The sequence below is a fragment of the Penicillium coprophilum genome (genome assembly GCF_028826855.1).
Source record: "Penicillium coprophilum strain IBT 35676 chromosome Unknown utg000002l_segment0_segment0, whole genome shotgun sequence".
Taxonomy (NCBI): domain Eukaryota; kingdom Fungi; phylum Ascomycota; class Eurotiomycetes; order Eurotiales; family Aspergillaceae; genus Penicillium; species Penicillium coprophilum.
This window is the reverse complement of record NW_026622721.1, coordinates 1,449,987-1,463,884: the sequence shown is the minus strand read 5'-3', so window position 1 is coordinate 1,463,884 and position 13,898 is coordinate 1,449,987. Positions and strand designations below refer to the sequence as shown.

At 37.6% G+C, this 13,898-nt stretch overlaps 1 protein-coding gene across 1 annotated transcript; it reads right to left on the bottom strand.

Annotated features, from left to right (window-relative positions):
- Positions 1-10,852: 10,852 nt before the first annotated feature.
- Positions 10,853-13,039, bottom strand: N7500_001955 (uncharacterized protein; the record flags this gene model as incomplete). The annotated part of the gene is made up of 2 exons (XM_056673101.1): positions 10,853-11,341; positions 11,414-13,039. The coding sequence occupies 2 exons, from the start codon at positions 13,037-13,039 to the stop codon at positions 10,853-10,855; spliced, it is 2,115 nt and encodes a 704-aa protein (XP_056536620.1).
- Positions 13,040-13,898: the final 859 nt, after the last annotated feature.

Sequence of the window (13,898 nt, the reverse complement as noted above, 5' to 3'; positions counted from 1 at the left end):
AGGAGTATAGGTAGTACCCTTTAGGGGGAGCTAAAGCCTATATTATAGAGTCCTATAAGTATAAGCTTAAAGGCTAATAGCGCTTTATAAGTTAGTATAGCTATAGGGGGGGATAGGCGAAGTCGCTAGTAGTACCTACACAATCAATTAGCACTAAACAGACCTATATAGGAAAGGAGCTACACTTACAGAAGGTATATTTATTAGCCGCACTACTATACTAGTAGTAAGCGTATATAAGGCCCTACTAGAACCTAGTACTAGCCAGGAAGGCGATATAGTAGGAGTTAAATAGGCTATTACTATAGGTATAGGGGTCGTATATAATAGTGGTAGGGGCCTTATAACTAACTAATTAGCCTAGGACAGCCTAGACTTAGACTATAGAAGTACTCTTTGGGACCTTTCTAACCCTCTAACTAATATTAGTACACTCTAGGAGTATATACTTCTAGAGCTTATCGCCCTCACTCGCGGAGAGATAGCTTACAATCGGGAACCTAACTATATCTAATCCGTTTCCTATAAAATAAAGTTAGCACAATTAGTTCCGATCGGGTAGGAATAGCTTACTATTATTAACTTAGGTAGCTAAGAAGGCCTAGAACTCCTTATATAAACGAACTTTGTGCGAAAAACCGCTAGGAATAGAGATAGGGAGAGGCGCGGGGGCCGGAATAGTAGTAATAGTAGTAGTGGGGGTAGGAATAGGAGCTAGAAGTGGGGCTGTAGGGGCCGGAATAGGAGTAGCGATAGTAGTAGGGTTAGGAATAGGGGCCGGGGCGACTAGAGTAGTAGTAGGAATAGGCCTAGGAACAATAGCAACGTTATTATCGCTATCACCCCTATCTCTATTATCGCCTAGTATAGCTCCGGTAGTAGCTACACGGCCTCTAAGGGGTAGGGGTGGAGCCAGACGCTCCACTAAGTTCGGGAATAACTCGAACAAGAGGAGATCACCCTACTCGCGGAAATCGGATCCGTGGGACCCCGAACGGAGTAGCCCCTTTAGGGACTTAGAGAATATATAGCCCTCCTCGGTATTATCGTTAAAAGAATAGGGGGTAGATAGGCTAAAATAGGCCTAAAAATAAATATACTTAAGGCCGGCCGTAACTTAACGCTCCTCCTAAAGGGGCTCGGACAAGAATTTATCAAAAAAACGGGCTATACCTAGGGATAAGAATAGAGGGTTCTTCTCTACACTAAAACGTTAGCAAAAGGACCTATAAGACCCGGAATCCTATAAAAAGGACCCCGCAAAAGTATCTAGGGGCCTCGAGAGGATATATATACTACTTTTCACTATCCTTATAGATAAAATCGGGCTTATAGTGATAGAATTAGGAGTGCGGGAGGATAAAAAAGGGAGTAAGGTTATAAGTAACTAAGAAAAGGGGCGAGAAAAATCAATAGGTAGGCCACCACTATAGGATAGATCTAAGGCTATTCTTATAGCTAGGGGAGGCTCTTAGAGATAACCTCTAGACCAAAATCGCTATTTTTACACCTTAAAGAGCCACTCTTTGTCCGCTAATAGTCATTACACCCCTTACCACTTCTCTCACTTCTCTCTTTCACTCGATTCCTTAATGATTTACCACTAAGTTTTAGCCCTTTATCTACGAAAAAGGGCTATAACAATATATAAAGGCCCTAGGGCCTAAAAGAGGCTATTTTTATTATATTATATAGATTTTCTTTTATCACCTTATAATCACACTAGTTCGATCATAAACGGACCAAATTGGGTCCCTACACCCTTTTATAAATCTCCTTAAAAATCTTTTACAACTAACGCGGTCAACAGAGGACCGTTTTTCCGGTTACTAGGGGAGGAAGAAACCAAAAATCTCACTTTTTCACCTAGAAACCCCTAGGCGAAAGCTCAAACCTACAAAAATATATAAGTAGGACCATAAGACATTGAAACTAGAGACTAGTTCTAGTTCGGTAGGGGAGGATGAGATCCGGAAGCTTATTTCAAACATGAGACTTACGTCTTTGGTAACTGTACGCGCCTATATAGGTCCTCACGTGACTGCTATCTGCCATAGTAGTCTATCTACGGACCCGTACGTATCTGTATATAGTCGATAGATCCTCCTAGGAATAAAACTCATGCGATCCTTTCTGAATCACACTATATCTATCTTTCTAGGTATAAGATTAGGGTTACTATATTCGATATAATAACTAGAGATATCTATGAATCTAACTAGGCGGCTTTGTGTATTAGGGTCGATATTTCCTAGTAGAATACTTAAATAATAATAATCTATACTAACTCTATCGATTATATTAGCTACGGTTTCTTCTAATAGGTATTGCTTATTATTCCTATAGGTATAATACTAGTGTGTGATTATTTATAGTAAATTTATAAAGCTTATAGAAGCGATAACTAGTCCTAGAGTGAAAATATTAGTGGTTAATTTCACTATAGAGTTATTCTTATTCTATAGGTTCCCGATTTTTACTATATAGGCTTTCCTAGTTAGTAGGATACCTCTATAGGCAATATAGATTAATAGTAGCCTATATATATAAGTAAGGGGAGCTAGATCTTCTAGTATTCTTATAGCTCGAATATAGCTATCCTAGTCAAAGTTAATTAGGTATTTATATCTATAGTTGACTACTATTATAAACTTTATTATAAGGTAGATACCCTTATTAGAGAGTTTCACACTATTTAGTAGTTAAACCTATTTACTATTAGAATTAAATATTATATCCTTCGCTAATAGAGCTTCTACCGCTTATTATAGGAATACTAGAGTATTAAGTGGTTTAGGGTCTAGGTCCGCGATAAGCTATATAATATACCCTCTATATATTTCTACTTTTCGGTATTTATAGTCTTCTTTATAAGTATATTTTTCTATATTAGTAAGTTATTTTATAATAATTACACTATATATAGCTTTATCCTTAGTAGTATAAGTAAGGTCAGAGTTTAAAAGGTTTAATTTAGCCTTCTTACTATTAGCTTTCTTATCTAAATATATATTAGATCGTTTTAGCGCTATATTAAAGAGTAAGGAATCTAGAGTTAGATTAATAGTTAAGGTAAGAGTAAAATTATTTAGGGGTATAATATAGTAGTAAAATAAAGAGGAAGTAAAAGTTTATTAAATAGGGTAAGAAATTAGAGAGAAGATATAGGAATAATAATATATAAATTAGTGAGAGTTAAAATTAAAGTGAAAGTTATATAAGAACAAAATAAGGTTATAAATAGTAGCGTAGTTTTCTTAGTTAAGTTATAACTAAGGTACTTATACCCTCCTCTTAAAGGCCTTAAATATATTGTGGTAACCTTCCTACGTGGCGTTAACCTATATATCGCTTACTAGACCATACCTAGTGTAGCGTACGTAGTACTCTATTTTAGTCGCTCTAGTACTATCTATATATAGTCTACCGATATTTCTAGTCCTTTTATCTAGGATTGATTATACTAAGTCTAGACTAATTAGTGGTAGCTATATAGGTTCTAGTGTTCTTTCCTAGAGGTCCTTACTAGGTAGATTAGGCTCTAGGTACTCTACGTTTATAATAGGGTGGATCGACTAGGAAGGAGGTAAGTCTAGTTTATATACTAGATAGCCTATATATTTAAGAACTTTGAATTTTCCTACGAAGTGTTATACTAGTTTTTGTGGTAGGTTCTAGTTAGTGTGGATATTATAACTATACCTAAGACGTAGGTATATATAGTCCCTAGGTTCGAACTATTTATATAAGTATATCTTATCGTAGTAATACTTTATTACTATAGTGGCGTAGGCGATACTTCGCTTAGTGTTAAGGTATATAGTGAAGTCCTATTCGGTTACTATAGCCTAATATATTATATCTATAGGCTATTTTAGCTTAATACTATATATTAGTTAGTAAGGTAAGTATCCTATAGATATATTTATAGATAAATTTAATATAGCCTAGATAAAAGGTAGAGCTTTATCCTATATAGATATCCTATTCACACTATTATCGTTATCGTTATATTTAGTATATTACTAGGCGCACTAATAGCGAAGCGCGATTTCGATAGTCTAATTGGTACACTTAGATTAACTATTAGCCTAGGGGTGGTAGATAGTGGTATAAAAGAGGTCTATATTAAGTAAAAGGAAAATAGCTCTCTATAATCCTTAGATAAACTTTAGATCTTAGTCTAAGATAATAGTATTAGGGAATCCCTAGTCTCTAGACCACTAGAATATTACAATATATTTTACCTAGTCACTACCCTTCTAGGTTGATTTTCCTAGGATAAGGCTAACTTATTTTATAAATTTATCTATTATATTTAAGGCTATATTATTTCCTTTCTTAGTTTTTGGTAGTGCTATAATAAAGTCTATTATGATAGTATAGTATAGGATTAGAGGTATTATAATTAGTTATAGTAGACTATAGGGTCTATAGTATAGAACTCTATTTTCTAGGTATATTAGACACTTCTTAATATAGTCTTTTAGTAGTTTTACCCCTTTATAGAAGTATATACCTCTTATACGTTCCTAATAATATTAGAAGCCCTAGTATATATAGTAATTATATATCAATATAAAGATTTCTTTTAATATAGATCTAGGGAGATATAGAGCTTCGCTACTATTATTATATATTAAGTAGATTAAGCTATCTTCTAATCAATATAGTAGGCTAGTGTAGACTATATTAGTGGTATCTTCTTTGGCTTATAGGGTTTCGAGTAGGTAACTTAATCTTATATCCAACTTATAGCTAGCTTTAACCTTACTTACTATTTCATCGGAGAGCTACACTATAATTATACTAAGTCTTATAGTGTCTATATTATACACTATAATAGGAAAGGCATTAATACCTTTTAGTAGAGTATCGAGGTCTTAGTTAATAGGGGCGTTATATAGCTCTATACTCTATAAGTATAATAGGGCGTCGGCGACTTTATTTATAGCGCTAGATCTATAATAGACCTTAAGATTAAACGTTTATATAAACTATACTACGTAGACTAAGTGTAGATTTTAGTTCTCTATTACTGTTAATCTTAAATTTATATTTATCGCGATATTTATAGTTACACTATAGTCGGTATAGATAATTATAGGTAGTGTGGTTAGTATAGCTAAGATTATATATCTAATTTTCTATAATATCTAGATAAGGTAGGTAACCTCTAGCTCTATTAGCTAGTAGTTCCGCTTAGCTATTAATAATAATCTACTTAAAAATATAATTAGTTTTACTATATTTACTAGTAGTGGTTTATATAGGTCGGTATAGAGCTATCCTTTCTTTACGTAGAAAATCATTGTACTAAAGCCTATATCTTTAGAGGTATCGATCTCGGTATATAATTACTTAGTGTGTTTAAAGAAAACAATATTATATATAAGGGTATCCTATATTACCTATCGTAGGTCGTTAAAGCTTTTCTTTTCTACTACTATAGGTATCGCTAGGGTGGTTCTTAGAGAGAAACTTCTATATTATACTCCTTTAGTAGGTCTATTCTTTAGTATATCTATCTTTCTTATTTAGAGTGGTTTAACTATCTAAGTGTGGTGTGGAATATAGTTCCGAAAGTACCTAGCTAGGCCTAGGTAGGTCTCTAGCTACCTTAATATCGTTAGAAATTCTAGGCTTAGGACTACCTTTAGTTTATCCTCTAGTGTTATTATACTAAGGGAATCCACCCTTTATCCTAGTAATATTATAGTTAGGAAGCTAATAAATATCTTTTTTAGTTCTAGCCGGATATTATATTTTTATAAGATTTGTAAGAGCTAGTGGATATAGTTAATATATTCCTCTAGCGTAGAGGATACTACGACAATATTATCGATATATATATAGTAGAAGGGTCGTAAATCGTAGAGAATATTGTTAAGTTCCCGCTATATATAGGCGATACTATTATAGTGTCCTATTATAGTAACTTTAATAACTTTATACCCTCTATATATAATAACTCTAAGCTTCCTAACGTTATCGGGATAGATACGCTATTAGTAAAACTAGGCTATAGTGTCTAGTACTACGATAAATTTTTTTCCTTAGTATAGGTAGAGAATATCTTCCTAAGTTAGCACTAGGTATATATCCTTTATTACCTCTATATTAGCGTTATATAGGTCTACCACTAGGTAGCCGATATATTTCTCCTCGCTATCCTTAATAATATAACGCTAGGCTACGAAGATAGGGTAGCCGCTAGGGGTATACTTAGTGGCGTACTCTATTTTACTATTAGTATAGAGTCTATCGAAGACCTTATCGATAAGTTCTTTCTTATCTAGACCGATAGGGTATACTCTCTTTCTCTTAATATATATTTCCTAGCTATCTAATATTAGGATTCTTATCTATCTTTTAACTAGGACGTTAACTACTTCTAGCTTAGCCTAGATATTGTACTATATTAGGGCCTCTATAATACTTTCTATAGTAGCGTAGTCGCTATAAATTGTAAGGCTATTAGCTAGCACTATCTCCTTTTCTAGTATTACCTATAGAATTAATTTATAGGTTAGTTACTTAGGTAGCGCTACTAATATTACTATATCTAATATAACTATATATACTATAGTGTAGTCTAACTTACTAATAGTTCCTATACGTACTCTATATAGGATAGTCTACACTATATTTATATAATTTACGATTAGTATAAACGCGAAATTAGAGTCTACCACGTGGCTATATATTATATAATTTACTTTAGTAGGATAGAAGATAAAGTCCTAAGCTAGTAGGAGATTATACTTTATATTAATTAGTATATTAATTATAGAATATAGGGGTATAATAGCTTTATAGGTGGTATAGACTAGCTTTATCTCGATTCTATTTAACTTAGCCTATATACTAATAGGGAACTTTATACCCTAGTAAGAGGTGATCCTACCTAGCCTATTATTTATATCTAGGTCGATCCCCTCTAGACCTAGGATATCGATACTAATTAGTAACTTAGCTTTAAGGTCCAGAACTAGGTATATCTCTATTATGATTTTTACTATCACTTCGGGCCCTATAAAGTAGGTTTCTAGATTTACCTATTAGTCGGATAGGTATTATAACCTAATTCTACTTATAGCGATTAGTTTATCTAGCTTATAAATTAGTATATTAAGCCTCGTTATAATTATAGTGTCTATTAAGGTTATAATATATCCACTATCGAGGTATACTATAATATAGGTATCTCTACTTTATAGTACTACTATCGCTATTATATAGCGCTAAGAGCGAAAGGTATATCCTAGCTAGTAGTTAGGTATTCTTTTAGACTTAATTAATAGGATAGCCTTATTTATAAAGTAGGCTACTATAGATTCTAGGGTGACTACTACCACACTAGGTTTATAGCTAAGTAGGTAACGGTGTAGGGTATTACTTAAATTAAAGTTAATATCATAATTAAGGTAGGTAACTACGATATTTAGAAAATAAGTTTAAGCGATAGGCTTATCTTCTATATTCTATTCTTAATTAGGATTATCGTAATTATCTATATTCCTATAGAATATACTATTATTATAATCGTAATCCTTATCTTTATCGCCGTTCTAGTCTTAGTTAGGTTCCTCTTAGCCTCCTAGTCCGGTATCGACAATATACGCTATTAGTCTTCTAGGCTAGTTCTATACTTACCTCTAATTATATTAGTAGGGCCTATTTTCTAGATTCTAGGGTTTATCTATAATATATAGCTAGTTTTAACCTTATAGTTATTCCTAGTTACCCTAGATTTATATCTATATATTTTGGTTCTACTACTAGCCTTAAGCTTATACCTAATTTTATTAGCCTCCTATCTAGGTCTATTAGCGTTATATAGATCTCTAGTCTTAGTTAGAGTTTTAACTAGCCTACTAAGTGGTAGGAGGGCGCTATACTAGGTTAGACCTAGCTAGCTAATCTCCTCGATTAGCGTAGAATTAGTGGGAAGTCTAGTATAGGTTTAGTAACCTTAGCGCTATCCTTAGGTTTAGCTATAGTTAGGATGGTTAGGAGGACCTACGGAGTTATTATCTTTAATCCCTTTAGAATACCTAGTCCTACTAGTTATAAAACTTTAGATCTAGATACTCTAGGAAGTCGGCTAATATTATAGCTAGAGTAGGGTTTATCACTACGCTTTATAGTAAGGGCTTAATATTCTCCCTGATTTTAAGTAGCTACTTATATAAATTAGCCTATCCTACTATATAGGCGTGGTGGATTATCTACTATATATATTCGCGGGGTTCCTTTACGGCTTATATATTATCCTAAGAGTATTTTATAGAATCTATAGTACGTAGGGCTTCTCCTAGGGGAGGCTTCTAACGTTAGAGTAGCTATTTATACTAACCCTCTTTAAGTGGGAGTATATATAGTGTGTCCTTTTCGAATTCTATTAACTTAGAGTTATACTAATTAGTTACTCTATTCTTAAGGGAGTAGCTTATATATAACCTTACTATATCCTCGGATTTTAGCTTATAGATATCCTTTATATAGTCGATCTAGGCGTATATATTAGTATAGTGGTTAGTATAGTTAATAAATTTAATAGTTAACGTAGCTTTTAGGTCTAGGTTAAAATACCTAATCTTAGTAAGCTTCTAGGATATATCCTATAAGGTTAATTCTATGTTATATCTAGGGGGTCCTATAGGCCTAGGTAGGCTAGTTAGACCTAGTGGTCTAGAGGGTCCTTATATTCTATATAATATATTTCTTAGATTAGCTATAAAGGCGGCTACTACCGCCTTATAGATTATTTCCGCTATAATATTTCTTTACTCTAAGTTAAGACTAGCTAGGGTAGGGTCTCTTAAGGAGCCTCTATTCCCTAAACTTAGTATAGTTATTATCGCCTCTATAGTCCTTATAAAGTATAGTTATAGAGATATACTCACTTACCTTACTTATATATATATAGGCTTTATAGTCGATAGCGTTACTAGTTATCTATATCGCTTTAGGGTTATTAGCGCTAGATACGTAGGTTCTACCACGATATATATAGGTCCTACCACAATAGGTATAGTATACTACTCTATATATTCTAGAGTGTATACTACTACTATAGGTATAGCTAACCTAGTTTATACTTAGTATATTACTTAGTAGGTCTTATCCTATCTTCGTTCCTCACTAAGATCCTATAGTTCGCTAAGGCTTTATACTTCGCTTAGGCTTTATTCCTTACTAAGACTTTATTACCCTTCGCTAGGATAATATATTAGTGGGGAAGAGCTATTAGATAGAGATATAGAAAGTTACTTTAATTTAGGTTTAGCCTTAGACTTTATAACCTTTCTTCCTAGTAGTTTAGATAGATTAGTGGCTATTAGCTCTACTAGGGGCAATATAAATACTATAAGTTTAAGGAAGTCGGTTATAGCTTTATTTAACACTAGCCTATAGATAGGCTAATCTTAAGGGTATAGATCTTCCGCTTTCGGAAGGTAGGGGTATAGGTACTAAGTAAGTAAGTGTTTAATTCTATTAAGAGTGTCTAAATCGAACTAGTCAAAGTTAGCGTTACGTAGTTCGATATAGCTTTAAAGCTAATAGGCTAACCTAATAGCGGTATCGAGTTAACATATTTAACGCTGCTCTATACGTTTGGCCGGGTTGTCGGGCCGGCCAGGCCCTCGGAGAGAGGCCCTTTCTTAGCGTGGTCCTGGGTTAGACACGCTTCGGAAAGGTTTTCCATCTTGAAAATTACTTCTTCTGGCTCAGGAGGACCCGCTGAGATCTTAACCTTGACGTGCTACCAATCTGGTACGCAAAGTTAGTATGGTAAGGATGATTCATTATTATGGTACGAGGTGACTACCTAAGTTTGTGCGGGGGTCACGTGGATCTATGCTGCCACGCTGGTGGTCCTAACATATAGGAAGTTAAGGTGGTATAAATAAGCTCCGGTGTCTCTAGTTAGGGCTAGGTTAGGTGTAAATACCCTAGTTTAGGCTAGTCTTTCTTATCTAAAGAACACTAGGTAGAGGTTATATATGATAGCGGTGTACTCTGACTTTGAGTGCTAGAGGTGAATACTCAGATCTTGTAAATTAGAGCTTATAATATTACCCTAGGAGGGATAATATTGAGTGGGGATATAATTGATATCTATAGGGCATTAGTATACCCTTAATAGAGTTGTATTCTAAGGCTTTTTAGGATAGAGCCAATCAGAGAATATAGCGATTTATAGTTCTTAGTGAGTGGAAGTTAACAATAAAAAGAGTATAGCTCACCTTCGCGACGTATTTATATATACTCTAGTTGGTCTAGCCAGATAAATTCTTTCAGATTAAGCTTCAATTCAACAATATTCATACAATGTTAAACGAAAGTCTACACTATAGCAGTCCAGATTTGATGACAAGCGCCTTAGGATAGACTATAGTTTGGAAAAGAGAGCTTCTCAATACACTAAATAGATGGTAGATCATCTAGTATATCCTTTAGAAACCACACCCTATATAGGGGAATTGAAGATATACGTCCATCTCCATAATCCTCACGATAATCAGCGGCGATTTCTGAGTTTTGAGTATACAGTTCCGGTAGAAAAGCGGACAGTGGGAGAGAGGGAGATCGATCCTGTGAGCTCCCTCTTGACTACACCTCTCAGGGAAGAACAACTTTAATACAAAATCCCCACACGCTACCAATTTGAGCTTCAGAGTAGCCTACTCAATACAATCTTGACTCGAGAAAAGAAAACATGTCATTCCATAGCAAACAACCTTAGTGCTAAGCTAAAACAGCCATGGTATCTCGTGTACTCTGTTCCCCCTTGAACGCCGCAAATGGTCCAGAATCCTGCGCATAGAGAATGCAAGCCATAAGATCACAAAACACCGTGGCGCGCCTTGAAAATGGATACCTTTTCGTCATAAAATAAAATCTCCTGTAGCCGGTATCGAATCCGTGAAGCACCCTGTTCTTCGTCCGGTTCGGTGTCATAGTCGTCCGGATCACTGGAAAGGAGGTCTGTGTCAGCTGCCCCCGAAGCACCGTCGGAATCATCGCTGTCTTCTTCTGATTCGTGGTTGGGGTTGGCCCACCCTTCATTCTCATCTTCGCTATGCGTCGGGGAATGATCAATCGCGGGGTTGTCGTCGAAGTCTAGTGGGTTATCGTCATGTCTTGCTTCAAGGATTTGGTAGCATTTGATGTGAAGACCAATGTAGGCGATCTTCAGGTCTGGACGTATGCTGACAATATCCAAAACCTGCAGCGCAAGCTCTTTCAAGTCGCGATGAACAGTATGGTGAATGTGTGGTAGATACAAAGCACGAAGCTGGGGCATGTTCGGCAATCTCTGGAGGAAGAAGTGCTACGGACTCATCATTAGCACAAGCTCCAAAAGTCTGGGCAAAAGACTCAATGTCGGGGGTCATTCTCTTACCCAATCACGATAGTGCATCGCCATTCCCAGCTCTTTCAACTGCGGCATCTTTCCACTCGTGACAAATGACACCATGTCATGGTTGAACATCCACTTGTGCCATCGTGTACTTGAATATCCCGCACCAATGATACGGTCAGTGGCATCAATTAGAACCTTTCGGAGACTCTGCCTGTGCTTCCGCAGAATGTGCCTGTAAATAGCGTCGATCTGCACAGCAGATTCGTGACCTGGGGCTTCATGCAAATAAACACTCTCCAAAGTATTCGGAGCCAGCGCATCCTTGATAAACAGTATAAGATAAGGTGAAACCGTATCCGTGCGAATATGTCTCAGATTAAGTGAGTATTCAACTGAGCTGGCGTTTGCTCGACGCTCTGGGTCCTGGGGACGTTTTGCTGGCATCGCAGGGGGAGCATACTTTCGACGGAGAGCCCTCCAGAGCTTTTCATGATCCTCGCATCGCATGATGGTAAGAGTAGTCAATCCAGTCCAGTCAACAGCCGGCAATAGTGTTTGTACAGAAAGGGGCACGCGCTCCAGCTCAAGGACTTTGAGATAAAGCATGTCATAGTCAGATTTATAAGAAGGTAATGGTGAGTGAGCATTCCGATTGGGCAAACCAGAGCTTGGTGTTGGCTTTTTGTCCTTAGTTGTGCTGGGAGGCTGCTGCGCGCCATTCGGAGTCAAGGTATCTGCATTTTCGGTAGCGTTTTGTGATTTCTTTATTGAACCATCAGATGATATCGATTTCTCTTCAAGGGAGGCGATTATAATCTTGTCCTGCTTTTTGTCAAGGGGCCGCTGTGTCAAGATGCCAAGTACACCATCAGCTCTAGGCCAATCCGCTGAGCCATCCGAGTCCTTCCCGCACAGAAGCCATGTGCTCATATGGGCCTTTTCGGCAATACCAATTCGGAGTTCAGATAGGCGGCGACGTGACCTCTCAATAAGAAGTGCCAGCTCCTCTACATAAGCGGGTTCATCTATGTCAAGAACAGCCACGCTCTTGAGTGGAGGCAGTACTGACAAGGAAGGATGTTCCACGTGTTTGTATTTCTGGAAGAGCCTCGTTGCCGCTGCCGACGAATTGCGTAAAGCATTCTCCGAATTGTCATGCCAGCGCACCCAGATGCGCTCCAGGCGACAATCATGCCCTGGTCGATCTGCCAACGACGCAAGCGCCAGCCAAATTTCACGGACTACTCCAGTCGGCATGTCCCAAACAAAGGCTTCGAGGTTCACCATCCGTGCAACTGCTAAAGCGACCAGTGTCCCTAACATCTTACCCACTTCTTTGGTCACCGAGTATTCTTGTACCCAGCTGAGCGGGCCATTTCCAATGGAGAATGTGCGGGTATACTGAGCATAATGGTTGCCTCGTCGCGACCGGAAGCGAACTTCGTTGTCGCCAGGGTTCGAGTCAAGCTGACGGTGAAGGTAATCGCAACCACAGTTCACACAGCTATGTTTGGCTTGGTCAGACGGAAACAGCGGCATCCGATTAAATACATCCTCGCCCATGACCAATGTAGAAAGACCATAGGACAGAGCATCTACCCCCGAGTAGTCATCCGTTGATGGGTTTAGCGACTCGGGCCAGACGATATCGAAACGGGAGTACATGTGCGGGATAGCTAGGGAATGAAGAGCGGAGCATGTGAGAGCGAGTGAGGTCAGGTCAGTCGTATGGGTCACCTATTTTACCCCAAAGCTGTAAGCTATCTATTCACAAGATCTGCGGGGAAGAGCTTTGTTACCTCTTTGATGATCTCCTTCAAAATGTCCAAAGGTAAGTCCAAGAGCTGCAGAGGGTTGGTCATTTTCACTTCTAGGGGGGTTGATTTGGACCTTCCCTGTGGGGAGTTATTGGGGTCGCGTCCTGTTCAGAGGACCGATTCAAGTCCTCTTGCTCCAAGCGCAATTTCCCCAAAGCCAGGGTTAGATTTTGCTTGGCAACGCCTTCAAGCTCCCTTGAAGCAGTGCTTGGGCTGGAAATAAGGTCCTCTTCATCCGATGACAACCCGAGATCGGCATTAGGCCTATCAGCCCAATCCAAACCGGCGCCTGCCATTAGAGTGGGGATTCCAGTAAGATTGCGGGGGTAGTAAGGCACGATAGGTTGACGAAAAACATCTCCAGCAAGAAGCTGAAGAGAAGCACGCTCCAGCAGTTCCTGTGTTCGAATATGTTTGTTCGAACAAAGACAGCCAAAGCTGATAATAAAGGGAATCTGGGGTATCCGTAGCCACCCAGGCACCCTGGAGCTCCCGGGTGATCATCTGGATCATTACATAATCATTCTTGGGATCATCCATAACGTAATTCACTACCGAGTGGCCACCCCAAAACCTACATATTAAATTTAAATGCATATAACACCACCAAAACGCCATTAAATTAAATATAGTAAAATCATCTATCTACCTATACACCTATTAATTGTATGCCCTATTTTTCCACACCCACTACACCTTGGTGGAGC